Source organism: Oryzias latipes, chromosome 4 (assembly GCF_002234675.1).
Source record: "Oryzias latipes chromosome 4, ASM223467v1".
NCBI lineage: Eukaryota > Metazoa > Chordata > Actinopteri > Beloniformes > Adrianichthyidae > Oryzias > Oryzias latipes.
The window spans coordinates 104,994-127,416 of NC_019862.2; the positions used below are offsets into that span (position 1 = coordinate 104,994).

Here is a 22,423-nt window from a genome sequence, read left to right on the forward strand (position 1 = left end):
GGTGGAGAAATGGACATTCAATTCCCTAGCAACAGCTCTGGTGGACATTCCTGCTATCAGCATGCCAATTGCACGCTCCCTCAAAACTTGGACATCTGTGGCATTGTGCTGTGTGTACAACTGAAGATTTCAGAGTGGCCTTTTCTTGTGGCCAGTCTAAGGCACACCTGTGCAATAATTATACTGTCTAATCAGCATCTTGATATGGCACACCTGTGAGGTGGGATGGATTGTCTTGGCAAAGGAGAAGTGCTCACTATCACAGATTTCGACAGATTTGAGACCAATATTTCAGAGAACTGGTTATTTTGTGTGTGTGGAAAATGTTTCACATCTTTGAGTTGATACCATAAAAAACGGGAGCAATAACAAAAGTGTTGCGTTTATATTTTTGGTCAGTGTAATTTACCAATATCAATTGTATTGGGGAAAGAAGAGGAGCAATGACATCAAACATTGTTCCAACTTATAGTCTACCTTCATCAAAAAGCAGTAAACAAGATTAAGCTTAATAAGAGTAAAGATGAACTGTCAACATGAAGCAACCATCTTAAATAATCTTAATGACTAAAACTGTGTCAGAGGTGATCATAGCTGTAGTTACACGCTCCTCCTCACTATGCAAATAGTTTAGCTGCTGGAATATTTCACTTATGAGTTTGGTCTTGGTAAAATCAAACTGGGCTGGATTTGCTCTAGTAGTTTGAAGCATTAACTGCTCTAAAGTCTGGTGTTCTGGATGCTAATCTCAAGAAAGAGAAACTGGTCTTTTTTTTACCTAACTTTATAAAATCTACTCATTGTTTGAGTATTTATGTTTACTTCTAAGACCAAAAAACATTTTCATATGAAAAAAGCTACATATAACTTAAAGGTCACAAAATATGAAGAAGACATATGGGAGGATCGAGGACAGAGGATTCACGCACCTTCCAGCAGCTGAGAACTGACATTCACAAACTCCACCTTCTTCCTTAGATAACGCTGATTCAGTTTCCAAATGCAGGATATAAAGCAGTTTTTCTCAGCTGTACTACTAGCCAACCACCGATAGATCTTCTCAAAATGCAGGTCAAATTCAGGGTTTTCCTAAAGCAGAGGAGCAAGACAGTCAGCACTGCTACAGATTATAGAAACACAGAGCATTAATGGAATTTAAATGTTAGACTCTCACCTTGCTTGCATCTTTGGCATCTACTACTGTCAGATCTCTAAGCTCCCAAGTTTGCTGTCTCTTGTAAAAGTCACCTTTGTCAGATTTTTTTACCTTTACTACTTTGACCTGAACAGGTCTCTCTATGGTAACTAGAAAAAAAATATGAAGCATTAGACTCCATAAAGAAATTCTGCCAATCCTATTTGTGGTGGTCATACACTCACCTGTGGCACACAAGAAACAGTTCTTCTTTTTCTTTCCAGCCTTGCAGACATTAACAATACCAAGGAGGCGCTCATCATTTGGAGTGAAGATGTCCCTCTGGAGAGCGTGTTTGATGGCTGTCATGGTGGGTGGACACTGTTGTACAAAACAGATGCAGATTCATGTCAGCATCAGGGATTCATATCAATAATATAGTCTCATCGGCTTTTCTTTTTACTTCAGTTAGCATCCACAACAGATGTATAACAATAAAAAAATCACTTATTACCACAGACTGAAACATTTCTTATCACATTATTTTAACAAATCAAACTGGGATAAGGCCATTTGCAGATGCACCATAATGTACATGTTTATTTGTTCAGAAACCCAACTGGTTTAGAAAGAACATTGATCAAGTTTGAATTTTGAAATAGCATGTTTGTGACAGGAGTGGAGCTCTAAAACTATTGATGGCATATTGAAAGGTGTTTTTTGCAGAGATTTTACACCTGATGACCTTCCTGAACATCTTTGTATTTTATCTGGTCTAGGGACCAGCACAGGAGGACACAGAAGTGGCCCCCCCAACTCCATTTGTTTATAATAAATGTAGATTTATTTTCCTCTTAAAAATAACAACACGAAAATAATCCAGGAAATTATAAACTTGTGAATCTACTAATTAAATGTCTAGGCAGCAATGCCCATTATGACTATTAATGTACACCAAATAATTGTCTGCATTATGAGACAAAAGTTCATTAAGCATTCACTTCTAATCTACAATACGTACCCAAACATCAGAATCTGAGGCATTTATTGTCATTATAACAGCAAAAGTACAGTACAACTAAATTACTGTTTTTGTAATCGGGAGATAGGGGGAAGACAAATTACATAAGATAAGGGGATCACCAATAGCAATGATAATAATAATAATAATAATAATAATAATAATAATAATAATACTTCTAATACTCTTGAGGGGGCAGAATAGGGGTGTAGAAAAAGGACATGATCATGTTAAAAAAAAAGTATGAAAACCCACCAGCAAAACAATGAATGTCAAAATGTTAATGCTTATGCTGCATTTATAAAAAATGCTCAAGTTCATCAATCGAAACGTAATTAAATTAAACATGTCAAAACGTACATCACTGTGTAAATAGGATTTATTTGTTTTTAACTAACCAATAAATAACATATTTCTTTCCGTTCAAAGAAGAGTTGACGTGTGGAAGGAAGGAAGGATATTTAGGGCCACAAAAAAAACGGAACAGTTCCTGATTTATTGTTACTGTACATCAGGGTTAGCTTAGCGACTGCTAACGAGCTTGCTAACAGAACATGCTAACGGTTGTAGCCTCTTTTTTTGCTAGTTATTAAACGAGATTAAAATTTTGCAACGACAGTGTAATTTGCACAAATGATTTGTTCCGTCGATTAAGTTAACATGTGAAAAAAAAATTTAAGTTAAAGAATTTCACCCAATACCTTATTTTCATCAGCCCTTCAAAACTCTGCACAAACACAAACACTTCCTGGCTTTAAGGAGGAAGTGTCATGTGACACCGCCTATGACTAATTAAAGCGACAGGAAACTCCACCTGGCAAACCGAATCTGTTTACCATAAAATATCGCAATAGCTTTGTTAGAATTCCCACCCTAACCCTTTACTACTAAAAAAACGATATATAGTGCGGGACAATGTAGTGTTCTGGATTTTAAAAGCAATTCGGAAAACGTGCACGCTACTTTTTACGGCGATTATGACGTCATCGATTTCACGAAGTGGAAAATCTTAATTGAAATGGACGAGTATCTTTTTTTCCCCAACTGTCATTTATGATTTCATGTGTTCAGGATTGTAAGTATCCAGCGTCAGGACAGGGGGTTGGTGGGAAGCCCACTTGTGCTACTAGGCCCTGGTTTGATCTCAGGGATTAGGTTAGGACAGAGACCTTCCCCTAGTCCTTTTTCTCCTAATTTCTTCTATCCGTGAGGAAGGTCCAGGGACAAGTACAGCAATGGGTACAAGAGAGGAGCTTGAAGAAACTAAGGAAAGAAAGAGTTAGCCACCTGCTGGAAGAAAAGAAGAAAGAATAGTGATGAACTTCTAGCTCTAGGAGGACATGAGGCTGCAGAAGAGCTGAGAGCACAAGAGAGGAGGGAGACTTTTGACAGACTTTTCAATCTCTTGGGAAAAAATGGTCAACAAAGAAATAACCTATCAATGCTTTCTGAGAAAAAGTAAATTAATCAATTATGTTCATATTTGATATTTTAAAATCATGTGAGTTTTTTTCATGCAAATAAAGAAATAAATCCAAAACGGCAGTTCTCATGAATTCATTGTAACACTTTTATTTACAACTATTTACAAAGTTGATCGACATAGATGGGGGGCTGCAACTGAGACCCAGGGCTGGAACTTTGTGGTTGGTGATTGGAACTTCTTGCAGGGTGGTCTGCTGAGAGAGTTTCAGGATGCAGCTTCACTGTACATCAACAGAGTTTGCAGAGCTTGCTGCCGATTCTGAATTATGAGACTGTTCTGACCTCATAGCCGATGGATGCTGCATGACCAAAGATTATCCATAGGTTGATTCTGCAGTACAGAGGTCTGGTCTGGTTAAAGAGAAATACACAAGAAATCCTTTTTTAGTTTAACCCTTGTGCTATCCTAGGCGCTTTAACATTGGGAGTTGGGTCATCTAGACCAGTGTTTTTCAACCAGTGTGCCGCGGCACACTAGTGTGCCGTGGGAAATTGCCCTTATTAACTGATCTAAAAACATTTTCCATCTCCAGGATATCAGCTCTGTGTTCATCCAAACAGGCCCTGATAAAACACTGAGTAGTTAGGAATATGAAAGATCATAAAATACTTTTTTCTTTGTGTTTATTTGATTCTATTAAAGACACTTTGATCAGAATGACGGTACCGCGATTTAGCCACAGCTTCAGCTCTATTTTTGGAAAAGTCCCGCCCCTTTAACTGTCTCCACCAATCATTCTTGGATTCTTAATCACATGTCATCAGTCTGACCAATCAGAAGTGGTTAAAGTCTTCACTTCCTTGTTTCAATTCTGTTCATTAAGTCTCTCAGTTCTAACAAAAATACCAGCTAAAGCTCGTCTTTACTGGTGTAGCTTTCCACAGAATCCGGTTTCAGAATGTGGAAAAAGTAAACAAAATAATGAAGCTCAGAGACGCTGGTCTTTCAGCATTCGGTGGAATTTTGCACTACATCTCCCATGATGCATCAGGTTAAAGGGACAGCGTCTCGGCGCACAATGAGTCTCTCCTCTTAACGTCTTGAAACCACAACGAACACAAATAAACAGTTTTTAAATCTTCTAACTTAACTTTTATTACATCTATTAGGAAAAACAGCTGCAGCTTCCAACTTTTTCTGCCACAATTATCACGAAAATGCTCGTGAGATCATGGAGGGACTGTAGATCAATACAGACTATGAGTTTCTCTTTTTTGTTTGTTTTTTTGATGCTGATGTGCCGCAGGATTTTTGTCAAGGTTAAAGTGTGCCTTGGCTCAAAAAAGGTTGAAACACACTGATCTAGACCCACTACACAGTGCTTGGAACCTTTTTTCTTCAATGATTTGTGATCTTCACTGGTGTCCATGGATTACATGAAATCTTTCCACCTTTATCCACCTTTGTCATGGTAGGGAGAACACGTCAATGGAAGGGTGGGGTCATAGGATAGCACAAGGGTTAAAGATGTTGTTTTCAGTTTTTATGAGGCTTAAAAACACGATTATACTCCGGGGGATATGATAGTAACAAAATACTTAAATACAAATATTACTGAATTCAAATAAGAGTAGGGTAAAAAAAATATTTCTGCAATTAAAGAAGTCACATGAAAAAATTAACATTTAACTCTATTGTAGTCTAAGTAATAAAATAATTTAAAAATAGTTTATAGTTATTACTTAATAATTTTTTACATTCTCAAAAGAGGATAGTTAAATTCTTATAACTTGTGAGAAGTAAACAAACTCTGGGTACTCTACAAACTCACAAATTTACTGCAGTAATTGTAAATTTTACAACCTGAAATGAAGTGATACAATATATCCATAAAACTAGCTAACGCTAAAATGTAATTCCTAAAAGCTTCAGCTTATGGAGTTCCTCTTTTCCTTTTTGAGAGATTGTATACAGTACCTGTTATCTCTCAGCCAGAAATACATGTGCTTTCAACCAGGATACAAATGATTCAACTCCTCCAAGATTAAAAGTTGGATCAAATAATCCAGGAAAATTTCTAGCTCCATGCATGGTTCACCACTTTTCTCTGACTCATGCGACACGTTACTAGAGGACAGTTTTGTGTTGGAGTTTGCAAACTCATTTATCTAAGTTCTTCTAACTCAGTTGGAAGTTGTATTAACTTAAAAGTTCAAGTTGGATCAACTTTGAATCGTAATTTTGACCAACTCAGATGTAAGTAACAGTGACCTAAAATGTCACGTAATCCTAACTGTGAATCTTAACCATTCCCAACTCAGGCATAAGATGTAAAGACTTAATTTTTTAAGTTGAAATAATCATAAATTCCAATTATTAGTAACTTAACAAAAGGTTGAAGTAACAAAAAATTTGTAATAATGTGAACTTCTAACTTTAATTTTAAATTCAATTGAAAATTACACATATGTTACTATATGTCCATTATAATTATAATTTCATGTCTCCACATGTGGAGCCAAATATTAACAAGATCATTAAGACACGAGTAAACAGTCACAGTTTACCCACACATGTGTTCGGAATGGCAAATCATTTGCTTTGACCTTATTCTGTAACTGCAACAACATGACCTCCACCTCTGTTCACATCTCCCTAACTCATGGTGTGGGAATCAACACTTCCCATGAGTCTTAGTTGCCTGGGTCCCCGAAACATTGTTTACAAAATGGCTGAAACCCTGGGGGATTTTCCAGGGGGGTATTCCAGAAAGCAGGTTATGCTAGCTCCCACAGTAAGTTTAAGCCTAAAGAAGTGTACAATCACAGCTTTCGGTTCCAAAAACAGAGGTATGCTAAGTTCCCCTGGCAACTCTGAACATTGCCTGGTCTGGAGCAGGTTTAGTTGAAGGTTAGTTTGTTTCCAGAGAGGTGAAGGAGCATGGCGTGTCCATTTTAGATTATTTAGTGGATGAAGAGGCTCAGATAATACTTTTTCTACCATGAGAGGGTGATAAGTACCACATAAGGATGTTGGAAAGATAAACTTTTTTACTTTGATCTCACTTAATTATTCGCTTTAGTTAAGACAAATCAATTATTTTTTAGTTAAGTCATCTTAAAATAACACATAGTTATCAGACATTTATTTTACTTTCATTCAAATCAATTCAATTAAGTAGGTGTAACTTCGGTGCTGCGGTTAAATCGGCACTGCAAGGAATTGTGGGATACCATTCCCTTTGCCTGTCTGGACGGATTTGGGTTTAAGTGTGGCTTTTCGACCAAATGTGTTTAATAGTTAATGTAATGACCCAGATGCTGTAACCCAGAAGGAAGACAGGTGAGTGTTTTGGCGAGAAAGGATTTATTATTTCTCCTGAGATGAAGATGGTTGAAGCTGGAAGGGTTCTGGTTCTGGACTTGAACGTGGCTTGTGGCGTTGCTGGAGGGCTTGATGCGGTTAGCGGGAGCCGTGAGGTCTTCAGATTTCTTGAGCAGTTGAATGGAAGGTCCACGCTGACATCACTCGTGAGAAGTAGGTAATCCTGAGACAAGGAGCATAAGATTAGTACGAGAACGGAGAAAAGGCAAGAGCAACAGAGCATAACTTAGGACCAGGGTTAGTCACCATAAGGGGCAACAAACTGGCGTTGAATTGTGACGTTGGGTCTCCTTTTGAGCAGCAGAAGAGATGAGTTGAGTGAAGTCAGCTGGTGGCAATCAGGAGGAGCAGAGCAGAGCTGGAAGGGGGGGGGGGGTCTGACAGGCACCGTGACAGTTTAGCTGTTTTACTGTGTTTTGCCTAGTTATTTGTACTGTTATATTTAGTTCTATCTGCACCATGAGTGAGAGGAAGGGAGAGGATGATGAGTTTTTATAGCTCCCCTACTATGTGCGGATTTAGTGATAAATTCGGAGATATGGTATATGGTGTCATGATGAAAATCCATTTTATTTCATTCATTATTATTGTTATAAAATGAGAATATCTGCAGGCTCAAACTTAGAAATATGAGAGTTCAAGAAGTACAATAAATGAAGATGGAAAAACATTTAATTAAATTGGAGTAATATGACATTTATTTAGAAAAATATGTAAATTTGAGTTGTAAAAGAAATATTGAGTTGGATAGACGTAAGAAATTAGATTGAATAAATTTAACTCAATTACTTGCTACCAATAGAATTGATTAATTTAAGTTGGATAATTTATTTATATATGTATATAAAAAAAAAAGGCCCTCTCACCCTCCGCGGGTGGTTTTCTCCTCCAAGCTCGGGTCCTCTACCAGAGGCCTGGGAGCTTGAGGGTCCTGCAGTTTCTTAGCTGTTCCTAGCACTGCGCTTTTCTGGACTGAGAGGTCTGAGGTCTTTCCAGGTATCTGTTGTAGCCACTCCTCCAGCTTGGGGGTTACTGCCCCGAGTGCTCCAATTACCACACTGTCACCTTCACTTTCCAGGCTTTCTCCAGTTCTTCTCTGAGTCCCTGGTATTTCTCCAGTTTCTCATGTTCCTTCTTCCTGATGTTCCCATCGCTTGGCACTGCCACATCCACCACAACGGCTTTCCTCTGTTCTTTATCCACCACTACAATGTCTGGTTGGTTTGCCATTACCATCCTATCAGTCTGGATCTGGAAGTCCCACAGGATCTTTGCCCTCTCATTCTCTACCACCTTCGGAGGTGTTTCCCATTTTGATCTTTGGGTTTCCAGTTCATATTCTGCACACATGTTCCTGTATATTATTCCAGCCACTTGATTGTGGCGCTCCATGTATGCTTTCCCTGCCAGCATCTTACACCCTGCAGTTATGTGCTGGATTGTTTCAGGCGCCTCTTTGCACAGCCTACACCTTGGGTCTTGTCTGGTATGGTAGATCTGAGCCTCTATTGCTCTGGTGCTCAGGGCTTGTTCCTGGGCTGCCAGGATGAGTGCTTTGGTGCTGTCCTGTAGGCCAGCCCTTTCTAGCCATTGGTAGGACTTCTTGATATCAGCCACTTCAGTTATGGTCCGGTGGTACATCCCATGCAGGGGTTTGTCCTCCCATAAGGATCTGTCCTCCAGCACTGTATCCTCTGTTCTCCATTGCCTGAGACATTCACTGAGCACACTGTCATTTGGGGCCTTGAGCTTGATGTACTCATGCATCTTGGATGTTTCATCCTGGATAGTGGCTTCTACGCTCACTAGTCCTCGGCCTCCTTCCTTGCGGCTAGCATACAGTCTCAGGGTGCTGGATTTGGAATGGAACCCTCCATGCCTGGTGAGGAGCTATCGTGTTTTAACATCCGTGGTCTGTATCTCTTCCTTTGGCCATCTTATTATTCCTGCAGGGTATCTGATAACTGGCAGTGCGTAGCTGTTTATTGCCCGGGTCTTATTTTTGCCATTAAGCTGGCTTCTCAGGACTTGCCTTACTCGTTGGAGGTATTTAGCTGTTGCAGCTTTCCTTGTTGCCTGCTCCAGGTTGCCATTTGCCTGTGGAATTCCAAGGTACTTGTAACTGTCCTCGATATCTGCTATTGTTCCTTCTGGGAGTGAGACCCCTCCTGTGTGGACTACCTTGCCTATCTTAGTCACCATCCGGCTACATTTCTCAAGCCCGAATGACATCCCAATGTCAGTACTGTAGATCCTGGTGGTGTGGATCAGGGAGTCAATGTCACGCTCGCTCTTAGCATATAGCTTGATGTCATCCATGTATAGGAGGTGACTGATGTTGGCCCCATTTCTGAGTCGGTATCCATAGCCAGTCTTGGTGATTATTTGGCTGAGGGGGTTCAGACCTATGCAGAACAGCAGTGGGGACAGAAAATCACCTTGGTATATACCACATTTGATGGACACTTGTGCAAGTGGCTTCCCATTGGCTTCAAGGGTGGTTTTCCACAGCTTCATTGAGTTTCCTATGAAGGCTCTTAGAGTCCTGTTGATGTTGTACAGCTCCAAGCATTCAGTGATCCATGTGTGTGGCATTGAGTCATAGGCCTTCTTGTAATCAAATATATATATATATATATATATATATATATATATATATATATATATATATATATATATATATATATATATATATATATATATATATATATATATATATATATGCGTTACAATGAAATTAGAAATGAGATAGAAACTCGTGCGTTCACTTTGTCCGTTCTTTTTCTTTTTTTTTTTTTTTACTTGTCCTGTCCAACAGCTGGGCAGACAGATGAGAGCTGAGGGCCTCTTGTGTTGGACATATTTTACTTTAACAAGAGGGGTTATTAATCTTTAGACAAACCAAAGGTATGTCTGAATAAACCCCTGTTGTAATTGAGGCCAAACTTTATTAATTTCAATCATGTTTGAAAATCTTTGGTGTTGGACCAGACGGAAAAGGAAAGAGGGGAAGAAGAGAGAGGGACATTAGAGAGAAGGGGGGGTTGGAGAGTGATAATAGGAGGGGAAGGGGGATAAGACCATAAAGCAGCATAAAGCAACAAGTTTACTGGTTGTTAATCATTATGGTAAGGTTCAAATGTAGTACAAAAAGGGCGGAGCCTGTCCACACACACACTCAAATGTTATAAACACACCTGCTAGCTGCAAAAATGTCCACCTGTCGACATGTACACAAAACAGATAGTGTTCACACGCATACTTATGCCTTAAAACCAACTAGTGTGAAATATTTCAGTCATTCAGTCATGCAAACTGTTAGTGCAAAGGTGAGCTAACACCTGTGCTCAGGTGAGTGTTTATGTTCTTCTAAAATGGATGGTGGAACGTGAAAAGAAGGAGGGAGAGTGCCCAGCCATCCCCACCCCAAGACCCCCACCGCAGCAGCAGCGGCAGCCGGAATCCCCCCAACGCCACACGGGAACCGGCAGGGAACAACTGCCGCCCGGCGACCAAGCCCGCCACCCAGGCCAGGGCCAGCAGGACCGCCGTTGTCCGTTCTTTTTCAGCAGAAACTTTTTCTTTTGCTGATTATGCAGCCGTATTACTTTATTGATGGGCGTATATTCTTGATACGCAGTCGTTAAAATCACCGAGTCCGTCTCAAAAGTATCAAAAGTATAGCGCTCTCTTTTGTTCTACACACGTTTCCATGGTAACTCCGGAAGTCTGCGATCCATTGAGAATGCCTTTATGTACTTGCTGTGCACCCGCATTAACCCAGGGTTACCAAGTCCAGCGTAACTACACAAATTCATATCCAGTCTTTTGGAACTGACATACCCAGAGTAAGCTAGGTCAGGCGGATTTCAGCCAGAGTTCAGGGTTAAAGTCACGGTAGCTTAAACATGCTTTCTGGAATAACCCCCTGATTCGTGTCAGTAAACTAACACACACACAAACACACATATATAATTGATTGTTATACTTATGTCATTAAATAAGAGTTAAAACTTACCTGCAGACGCTTTTTGATAAACCACTCACTCAGTGAACAATGCCAACTCCAAAAGTTGGCATTCCCGTGTTTCACAATTAAAAAAAAAAAGTTCACAGTGTTACAACTCGTGACCGAAGGAACCCAAACACAGGAAGGAATAACTCGAAACTCAAGGTAGACTGTCACAGGTTTACTCGAATTCTCAAAGAAGTCAAATATCCAGTTTGTACAAACAAACAGGACTCTGCGACACTGAAAACAACAAGGACAGAAACTTTAATACCAAACCACATGATCAGGAAACTGAAAACAGGTGAACACACAGAAGGGGGAGGAGGAGGGTGCAGCTGCCAGCTGAACCATGACATAACCCACCTCACAAAATCCAGCTCCCAGACGGACCCAGACGAGGCTGATCAGGGTGGTCACGGTGGAAACGGGCAATCAAGTTTGGGTCGAGGACGTGGCGCTCCGGCGCCCACTGACGATCAGAAGGGCCGTAACCCTCCCAGTCCACCAGATACTGGACGCCTCGACCAACCCTCCTGGAGGCGAGGAGTTCTCGAATGGTGTAGACAGGACCTCCATCCACAATGCGAGGTACAGGAGGGGGCACGGGAGGAGGCTGAAGAGGTGAGTCCTTTGCAGGCTTGAGCTTGCTGACGTGGAACACTGGGTGAACTCTGAGAGTACGGGGCAGACCAAGCCTGACTGCCACAGGGTTGATGATTTCAATTATGGAGTAAGGACCAAAGTAGCGTGGCATCAGCTTCCTAGAGCCCCCTTTGAGTGGAATGTCTGTGGAAGAGAGCCACACTCGATCTCCCACCTTGTATTCAGGCGCGGCAGTCCTCCGGCGGTTTGCAACAGCGGTAAACCCCTCTTGGTTTCTCAGCAACCGGTGTCGGAAGCCCTCCCAAAAACGACGACAACGCCTCACAAATGCAGCAGGACCCGAAACCGAGGCCGCCTGCTCCTGGTGTGGGAAGAGAGGCAGTTGGTAGCCGCAAGCTGCTTGGAAAGGGGAAAAACCGGTGGTATTGATGAGAGAGTTGTGTGAATATTCTGCCCAGGTGAGATGAGATGACCTTGACTCACAACATTTTACAGAACTCCCTCCAGAAATAAGCTACAAACTGAGGCCCACGATCAGAAACTATGTTCTGTGGAAGACTGTGCAGACAAAAAACGTGTCTTGTCACTAGTACTGCCATCTCCTTAGCTGATGATAACCCCTGTAGTGGTATAGCATGAACCAGCTTGGAAAATCTGTCCACTATCGTCATTATGACTGTTTTTCCCTTAGAGCTGGGCAGACCGGTGATGAAATCCATAGCAATATGGGACCACGTCCTGGAGGGTACAGGAAGAGGTTGAAGAAAACCAGCAGGGGGAGTTCTGGGAGTTTTTACACTGGCACACACAGGACAGGAGGCAACAAATGCCCTTATGTCTGAAGACATGGTGGGCCACCAGAATCCTTGGGCCACTAGGAAGGCAGTTCTCATAACTCCAGGGTGGCAGGCTAACCGGGACGAATGTCCCCACTTTAGGACTAACTGACAGAGGCTAGAGGGAACAAACAGACAGTCTGCCGGACAACCTGGTGGTATATTTGCAGGATTAGTAACCAAGGCCTTGACCCTGCGCTCCAAGAACCACCGTATAGCACCCAGAACCAAATGAGACAGGACAATGGGGCTGGCTGCAGTCGAGTCTCCACCCTCCTCTCTCTGATGTAGACGAGATAGGGCATCCGGCTTGGTGTTCTTGCGGCCAGGGCAATAAGAAAGGGTGAAAGCAAACTGATCAAAAAACAGAGCCCACCTAGCCTGGCGAGGGCTTAGGTGTTTGGCAGTCCTGATATACTCCAGGTTCTTGTTGTTCGTCCACACAAGAAATAGTTTCTCAGCACCCTCCAGCCAATGACGCCACTCCTCAAGGGCTAGTTCAGAGGTGGGCACTGAGGGCCGCATTCCTGCATGTTTTCCAGCATACCCTGCTCTGGCATGTTCTAATTGGCTGGACACACCTGAACCAGCTAATCAGCCATGAGTAGGGCAAGATTATTGGCTGGACACACCTGAACCAGGTAATCAGTCATGAGTAGGGCAGGACTATCTGGAAATCATGCAGACACACCGGCCCTCGAGGCCTGGAATTGCCCACCCCTGGGCTAGTTTAAGAGCAAGCAGTTCAAGTAGTTTGTCTGTTCCCAATGTTGTAATTTCTTTCTGCAGGAGAGAGCTTGCAGGAGAAATACGCGCAGGGATGGACTTTATTATCACACGCTCTCTGAGACAAAACAGCCCCCACCCCTGTCTCAGACGCATCCACCTCCACAATAAATTGTTTGGAGGGATCAGGCTGAGTCAGGCCGGGAGCTGCAGAAAAGCGTCTTTTCAGCTCGGAAAATGCTTTATCTGCGCCCCTATCCCAGATAAAAGGTACCTCAGCTGATGTGAGTCCATGCAGAGGTGCAGCCACGTCACTGAAGTTTCTAATGAACCGCATGTAGAAGTTGGCAAACCCTAGGAAACGCTGAACTGGTTTGCGTCCAGTGGGAACAGGCCACTCCAGAACGGTCCTCACTTTGTCCTGGTCCATGAGAACTGATCCAGGTGAGGTCACATGGCCAAGGAACTTTGTGTGTGTTGTGTGGAATTCACACTTCTCGGCCTTACAATGCAGGTGGTTCTCAAGGAGGCGCTGGAGTACGGCTCTGACGTGCTGCACATGGGTCCCAAAATCTGGAGAAAAGATCAAAATATCGTCCAGATGTACAAACACGAACTTATTCAACATGTCCTTGAGCACATTGTTAATAAGACTCTGAAAAACAGCAGGTGCGTTTGTGAGCTCGAAAGGCATAACCAAATATTCAAAGTGGCCATTAGGGGTATTAAAGGTGGTCTTCCACTCATCCCCCTCACGTATACGGACAAGGTGGTACGCACTTCGGAGGTCCAATTTGGTGAAGATCTGGGCCCCCTTTAATTGATCAAAGGCAGTCTGTAAGAGAGGTAAGGGGTAAGTGTTCCGAGCAGTGATGCAGTTCAACCCCCTGAAGTCTATGCAAGGACGCACCCCCCCGTCTTGTTTGCCCACAAAGAAAAATCCTGCTCCTGCAGGAGATGAAGAGGGACGAACGATGCCAGCCTGGAGACCCTCCTGAATGTATTCCTCCATAGCCTCCTGCTCAGGACAAGAGAGAGGATATACATGTCCCTTGGGTGGATGTGTTCCTGGCAGAAGATCTATGGCACAATCATATGGACGGTGAGGGGGAAGAGACTTGGCCAGAATCTTGCTGAACACGGAACCAAGGTCATGGTATTCAGTGGGAACAGTGCTGAGATCCAAAGGTTCAGGGGAAGGTTTTTTGACTGAGGAACGAATAGTGGCAGCAGTTAAACAGTTCAACAAATAAAACGAACTCCAAGACAATACACGTCCTGAAGTCCAGTCCAAATGAGGGGTGTGTCTGCACAGCCAGGGAAAACCTAAGATAACCTGTGGTTTCAGTGATTCCACAACAAAAAATCTCAGCAGTTCACGGTTACCTGACACAGTTATATAAATGTCAACCGTACGTGCAGACACTTTATGAATGACTGACCCATTGATGACATGAATATGTAAAACAGGAGACAAATGTTCGACGGGAATCTTGAGTGTTTTTACTACTTCATGAGAAATGAAGTCACCATCTGAACCAGAGTCAAGTAAAGTTTCAAGCTCCTCCTGTACTCCTGCATAGTTTATTAAGACCTTGGTTGAAGGCCTTGAGGGAGAAAAAAAAGACGAAATACTGCTCACCAGTTCCCTCCTTGCTGATGAACCCTGTCGTTTCCCGGGCGCAAAATGTCCAGACCGTCCAAAGTACAAACAAAGTCCAGCTCCCATACAGCGCCGCCACTCAGCAGCAGTCAGAAGTCCTGCACCCAGCTGCATGGGCTCCGGTGAAGGGACGAAATCCTGGTGAGGAGTGCTGGAACGGAGCAGAGGATCACTCACAGAAGGCAGCCGGCGAGGACGGGGGCTGGTGTTGCGGCATCGCTCACAACCCCATTCCCGCATCCTCCGATCAATAATAACTGCCAGATCGATCAGCTCCTCTAGGTCCTCTGGAATTTCCCTCGCCGCCAGCTCGTCCTTGAGGACGGTGGAGAGACCCTGGAGAAAAACGTCCACAAGTGCCTCATCCGCCCAACGGGTGCTGGCAGCCAGGGTCCGGAACTCCACGGCGTAGTCCGAGGCGCTGCGCGGTCCCTGCTGGAGGCGAAGAAGCTCAGACGCGCCTGCTCAATGGAGTGTAGTAGGGTGGAACACAGTGAGGAGTTGGGTTGAAAATGCTTGGAAAGAGCGGCAAAGCTTGGCTCCGCGCTCCCACTCTGCCAATCCCCATCGTTTGGCTCTACCCGTCAGAAAGCTCAAAGCAAAAGCAACCTTGCTCTGCTCGAAGGGGACTCTCCGGGGTTGAAATCAAATCGGAGGCGACAGGAGGTGATGAACGCCCGGCAGTCCTCAGCTGTTCCATCGAACGGCTCGGGATGACCCAGTCATGTTTGTCGGGTCGAAGGTGAAGGAACATGCTCCAGCCTGGAGAGATGATCATGGAGCTGTTGCATCCTGGACATGAACCCACGCATCTCCTGAGCCGGAACCAACATCTCCTCACCGGTGGCGGAGCCTCCTTCAGCAGATGATCCAGATAAGTCCCTCAGCTGGGAACCTCCTGCTGGGTTGGTCATGGTCGCAGAGTAATGTTACTGTAATGTAAAATTACAGTAACATGTTAATGTAAAAAAAAAAAGTTCACAGTGTTACAACTCGTGACCGAAGGAACCCAAACGCAGGAAGGAATAACTCGAAACTCAAGGTAGACTGTCACAGGTTTACTCGAATTCTCAAAGAAGTCAAACATCCAGTTGTACAAACAAACAGCACTCTGCGACACTGAAAACAACAAGGACAGAAACATAAATACCAAACCACATAATCAGGAAACTGAAAACAGCTGAGAGAAACAGGTGAACACACAGAAGGGGGAGGAGGAGGGTGCAGCTGCCAGCTGAACCATGACACACAGATATTTATCACACTGTAATGAACTGCAACTTAGATATACAGTATAAGTACAGACAACTCAATAAATAATGTTGGAGTGTACAACTACCTTAACTTGCTGAACTGACTCAAATAGTTGAATTTGATTAGTAGAACTTAGATTATAGAGTTATTACAACTTGAAAGATTTTGTTAAGTCAAAAAATTTAAGTTGGATTTATTACAGTGTGGTCCAGACCCCTCCAACCTCAACAATTTGCACCCAATATCAAACATTCCTTTAATCTCAAAAATCCTTGAAAAAACGGTCGTTGCTCAACTCCTTGCTCATCTCTCTGGCAACAACAGCTCCAATCTGGTGTCCGTCCCCTCCACAGCACAGAAACAGCCCTCCTAAAGATCACTAAGGACCTCCTCCTTGCCGCAGATGCCGGTACTGTTTCCATCCTCCTCCTGCTAGATCTGACAGCGGCGTTTGACACCATCTCACCCCATCCTAGACAGACTTTCCAATATTGGCATCACCAAACGACCCCTCAGCTCTGTACAGGAGCCCTTCCTGTTCATCATCTACCTTTTCTCCCTCAGTGACATTTTTCGAAAAACATAACATCCATTTTCACACTAGTGCTGATGACAACCTGCTCTACATCTCCTCCAAACCTGGCTCCACTTTTCCACCTTCTTCCTTTTTTCTTATTGAAGTCAAATCCTGGGTCACCGCAAACCTTCTTAAATTAAAGTGCAAAAAGAGCGAACTTCTCGCTGTTGGCACTAAATCCACCCTGAGTAAACTCTGTAATTAATCTCTCTTCTTCAACAACTCCTCCATCTTTCCCTCCCCTCAGGTTAAGAGTCTGGGTGTCATCCTTGACAGCACTCTCTCATTCACTGCCTACATCAATAACATTACCCGCTCCGCTTACTTCCATCTGCGTAACTTTCGTCGTCTCCGTCCCTCTCTCACTCCTCACTCCACAGCTGTCCTAGTCCACAGTCTCATCACCTCCCATATTGATTACTGTAACTCCCTTCTTTTTGGACTTCCTCAGATAACCCTCTATAATCTTAAACTGGTTCAAAACTCAGCTGCTGGAATAATAACCCAAACCCCCTCCATTCACCACATTACACCAGTCTTTAAGCAGCTTTATTGGTTACCAGTACCTCACCGGGTCACTTACAAAATCCTCATTTTAACCTTTAAAGCCCTCTAAAACCTTCGCCCTCTGTCTCTTTCAGAGCTCCTAGCTGTTGCTACTTCAACTCGCTCCCTCAGATCCTCCTCCTCCCTTCGACTGGCTAGTCCACATCTCGTTTCCATGGGGGGCAGAGCAATCAACAGCAATGCCCCACAATTCTGGAATTTCCTCCCCTCAGATCACTGAAATATGGACTGACTTTCTCAGTTCTCCAAGCATCTTAAAATTGACCTTTTTCATTGTGCATTCTGTATATGAGATTTACACTGCTGTTTTAACTGTTAACTTATTTCTGTTATGTTACAGCTAGTAACTAGAAGGAACCCAGGAGCAGGACGGACTAGAGTCCAAGGGACTTGAATGCCAAAAGCAATGAGTTCTATCGCTAGAGGAGACATCACGGTGTGGCGATCTGACAGTTTGCATATCGCCCTGATGAAAATCACCTGTGCAGGTCAGAGAGAGAGAGGCGTGCCCTCTAATCAGAGTGCCATCAGCTGTGGAAAAAGGGGACATAAAAAGACAGACGCAGAGGATCTGGGGGGGGGAAGAAGCCAGAGAGAGAGGAGGAAGCTGGAAGAGGTTCTAACGCCAACCCTGCGTGCTTCCACAACCTGAAGACTGACATCTTCTTATCAGATGAACCCTGATCCAATGAAGCAGAACTTTTTCCCGACAGTTTACTGCACAAGGCCTCATCTTGCACCATTATCCACAAGACATCTGTTTAAAACCTGGAATAAAGCTGCAACACAACAAACCGTACCAAGAAGCGCTAACTCTTCAAAGAAAACACGGAACGGCTCCTGTAAAATAAAGAGGGTTGGAAAACCTGGATCGGATCCCCTCCACAAAGGACTGGATACAAGAAACAACGTCCCAGGAACCCGGAACGGAGTTCTAAGGAGGACTGGACTGAACAAGAAAACTAAAGGTACTCAGAAGATCTGGACTGTGTGGCCTGCTTTCTCTTTTCATTTCAGCCATACCCTCCTAAAGTAACAGAGACAATAAAAGGATTTAAACGAACTTTGGACTTCTGTGTGTGTAAAGAGCAGAGGGTGTGGATAGCATCCTTTGTGACAGTGGATTTTATTTGCATCTTATATGTCAGGAGAGAGACCTGACTGGCACCTCAGAGAAAAGTCATCCACAAACTGTCACATAAAAAAGTGGCACCTCAGAGGGGACTCAAAGACACAAAGCTCTGACACACACAAGAAAAGAACCTTAGTTTACAAGCAAAATGGAGTCATCAGAACCTTCAGCCACAACTTTGTCATTATTGGATATGGATATAATCGAGGAGTTTGATCCATTAACTCTTCAAAATACACAGTCTGGGCAAAATGGAGACCCCCAGGACAATAACCCTGAATTAATACTGCAGAACCAGGAAATATCTGCCTTTTTGTCTTCCCAAGCACCACCAATGGATGCACAAATGGATCAAATCACAACTGTCATGATGGAACTAATAAAAACCAATTTAACTGCCATTCTACATGATCATCAAGCTCAATTCAGAAACCATGTGAATGCGCAGCTGGAATATACACGAACTCAAGTTAACTCAGCTGTGGGTTGGAGGTTGAAGAGTCATCATGCTGATCTTTTAAGAGACTTTCGCTCTGTTCTAACCCCTGTGGTTGAAAAAATATCAATCCTACAAGATGACATTAATTTCTGCAAAACCAGAATGCAAACATTAATGGATGAAAGACAGAACAGAGCCACAATTACTTTTGGTGATGCTGGTGTTCAAACTCTCCTGGGAGCACAGCCGGATCAAAGCCCTGTTGGTGTAGCCCGCGCACCTAGGTTGCAGTCTACTGTGCAACATGTATTCCCTGATGACCATATTGAAACTCCTGGAGTTTCTCTAATCCACGGAGAAACAAGATCCAGATTCATTGGAAAAAGTCCTGTTAAATTACAATTTCCAACTTTTGGAAAGATTGATGATTTTTCAGATCCACTGCAGTATCTGGAAAGATGTGAGGATTTTCTGGCTCTAAACCCACTATCAGATGAGGAACTTCGGAATGTGCTGCATGGGACAGCCAGAGACTGGTGGGATGTGGCTCGTCACAAGGTCCATACATGGAGAGACTTCAGTAATCAGTTTCGTACAGCATTCCTCTCTGAAGATTATGAAGATGAACTAGCAGAAAGGATCAGGAATAGAGTACAGGGTGAAGAGGAAAGCATTCGGGATTTTGTTTACATGTATCAATCTCTGTGTAAACGATGGAAACCAACGATTCAGGAACAGGAAATTATAAAACTAATTTTGAAGAACATTAACCCACAACTGGCCAGCCAGCTGAGAAGTAGCCAAGTAACATCTGTGGACGCACTCGTTAGGCTTGGACAGCAACTAGAGAAAGATAAAGAAAACCAACAACAATATGAGCAAAGAAAAAGCTTAACAAAGAAACCAACCAAAATTATGACCGTTGAACCTCCAAAATTATCTCCTAACAGAGAGATTCCAGCACAATTGCAACAAACCTATAGGCAATCTCCAGCTTTTTGTTGGCGCTGTAAGGGGAACCATCCTCCATCCTCTTGCCCCCAGATGAATGCTACCAGGAATAACAAAAATCCTGTTCCTCCACAACGCCCTCCACCCTCTCAGCCTTCTGCCAGTGGTCAAGGTAGGCCTCCTATACTGAATTCTCTTTCCTGTGGCTTTCCCTCTCTAACTGAAAATAATCCATCCCCCAGTCAGTTATTCCTGCCACTTCATACTGGGGCATGGAAAGGGGTTGCCATATTAGATACAGGATCTTCCTACACATTAGTAAATGAAAATGTATGGACAAAGGTTAAGCAGCCACATGACCAGTTAAAGGCCTGGATTCGTGGACCTTTATTCCTGGCAGATGGAGAAAGCAGAGAGCCATTAGGTTGGAGCCAGATGACTCTCACTTTACAGAACCAATGTGTGGTGTTGCCTTGTGTCGTCATGCCCGCCAGCCATCTTACCTTCCCTGCTGTCATTGGATTGGATTTCCTCTGGTTGTCTGGTTTACAGTTTTTTTTTTTTTTTTTTTTTTTTTTTTTTTTTTAACTTGTCCTGTCCAACAGCTAGGCAGACAGATGAGAGCTGAGGGCCTCTTGGGTTGGACATATTTTACTTTAACAAGAGGGGTTATTAATCTTCAGACAAACCAAAGGTATGTCTGAATAAACCCCTTTTGTAATTGAGGCCAAACTTTATTAATTTCAAACATGTCTGAAAATCTTTGGTGTTGGACCGGACGGAAAAGGAAAGAGGGGAAGAAGAAAGAGGGACGTTAGAGAGAGGGGGGGTAGGGGGTGATAATAGGAGGGGAAGGGGGATAAGACCATGAAGCAGCATAAAGCAACAAGTTTACTGGTTGTTAATCATTATGGTAAGGTTCAAATGTAAAAAAAAAAACAAAAAAAAAAAGGGCGGAGCCTGTCCACACACACACTCAAATGTTATAAACACACCTGTTAGTTGCAAAAATGTCCACCTGTCGACATGTACACAAAACAGATAGTGTTCACACGCATACTTATGCCTTAAAACCAACTAGTGTGAAATATTTCAGTCATTCAGTCTGTTGAGCTGACACCTGTGCTCAGGTGAGTGTTTATGTTCTTCTAAAATGGATGGTGGAACGTGAAAAGAAGGAGGGAGAGTGCCCAGCCATCCCCACCCCAAGACCCCCACCGCACCAGCAGCGGCAGCCGGATTCCCCCCAACACCACACGGGAACCGGCAGGGAACAACCGCCGCCCGGGCGACCAAGCCCGCCACCCAGGCCAGGGCCAGCAGGGCCGCCGCAAGGCCCCCAGAGCCAGAGAGCAGGGAGGCACGGAGGGAAAGAGGGCGCCGCCCCAGCCCAACCAGGAGAGCAGCCCCCCCGCCGCGCCGGGAGAACCCAACGCAGGGCCCCACCGGAGAAGGACGCCCACAGCCCCAGACGAGCACCCCACCACCACCCAGGAGTTCCGGGCATCCCCCCGCCCCAACCCCAGGTACGGGCCAGGACCCCCCAAGGGAGACCCACTCCGCACTCCAGGCAGCCATCCGCCCGGCCAACGGTTGGTCCAGGGAGGAGCGAGGCAGGGGCCCGCCGCCCCCGCCCAGGAGGGGGGAACCCCGGGGAAAAAAGAGGGCCCACAAGGGGTGTTGTAAATATGGCCCGACCAGGCTCGGCCACAGTTGGAAATTTGGCGGGGCCCAGCACTCAGGAGCAAGGACCAGAACCCACCCCCCAGGGACACGAACACCCCCGGCTCAGATGTAATGTGAACCCCCCCACCGCGCGGAGAGAGCACCGCCGGGCCCAGGAAGCCAGCACCCCGGGGACACAGCCGCCGTTGCAAAGGGGCCCGTACCCCCCACCAGGGAAGAGGCAGGGGACAGATGGTCCTAGGTCCCACCTTCCTTGCAAAATGTGTGTGCGTGTATGTGTGTTTGAGAGAGTGTGTGTGTGCATGTGTGTGTGTTTATGTTGGGATGTATATATTGAGGGGTATATATATATATATATGTATAAATATATATATATATATATATATATATATATATATATGTATAAATATATATATATATATATACCGGTATATATTATATAAAAGCTACTTAGATGCCACTAAAGAAAGCATTGTCATATGGGGGCCAACGACCTTCCCAAGATGGCGTCGTGCTCCGCCACCGGCCAGGCTGGCCAGGCTTTTCAAGCAGGCATGTCTCCTTGAGAGATATAACTCATTGGCCAAAAGGTTTTAATAACAGAAAATCCTCCACACATGTGGGACAAAAAAATATGCAGCAACACAACACTGTGACAACAAAAATCCAAACCACAACTCCATAACTACCTGAAATAATAATCAAAAATTGCAAACAGCTGTGAAGGCTGGAGACAGCACATGAGGTGCTGTCAAACAGCACTAATCATTACATGTTATTGTTGTGCTTTTATGCTTTTATTCAACTTATGTACTGTGAGGTGACCTTGACTGTCTAGAAAGGGGCCATTTAAATGACATTTATTACTATTATTATTTAGTGAAGGAATTCCTACCTTATTTTTTTTCCCGAATTTAATTTTTTTAAAAGGCTTTTATCTTGAAAAAAACGATCTGTGAGAAGCTCCCTTTGTCACGCAGCTAGTTCTGGTTCTGTTCCTTGTCCTCGGCC

General features: G+C 43.8%; 1 protein-coding gene across 7 annotated transcripts in view; it reads right to left on the minus strand.

The window, feature by feature from the left end:
- exoc1 (exocyst complex component 1) overlaps nucleotides 1–3,091 on the minus strand; it is a 34,656-nt gene extending 31,565 nt beyond the window's left edge. For all 7 annotated transcript variants that reach the window (XM_023953875.1, XM_023953881.1, XM_023953879.1 and 4 more), the window contains exons 1-4: nucleotides 2,858–3,091; nucleotides 1,381–1,516; nucleotides 1,175–1,305; nucleotides 930–1,089 (exon numbers count right to left, since the gene is read on the minus strand). In XM_023953875.1, coding sequence (XP_023809643.1) covers nucleotides 930–1,089; nucleotides 1,175–1,305; nucleotides 1,381–1,504 — 415 coding nt within the window. In that variant the 5' untranslated portion in view covers nucleotides 1,505–1,516; nucleotides 2,858–3,091. The remainder of the gene's footprint in view (nucleotides 1–929; nucleotides 1,090–1,174; nucleotides 1,306–1,380; nucleotides 1,517–2,857) is intronic.
- Between the last annotated feature and the right edge of the window lie 19,332 nt (nucleotides 3,092–22,423).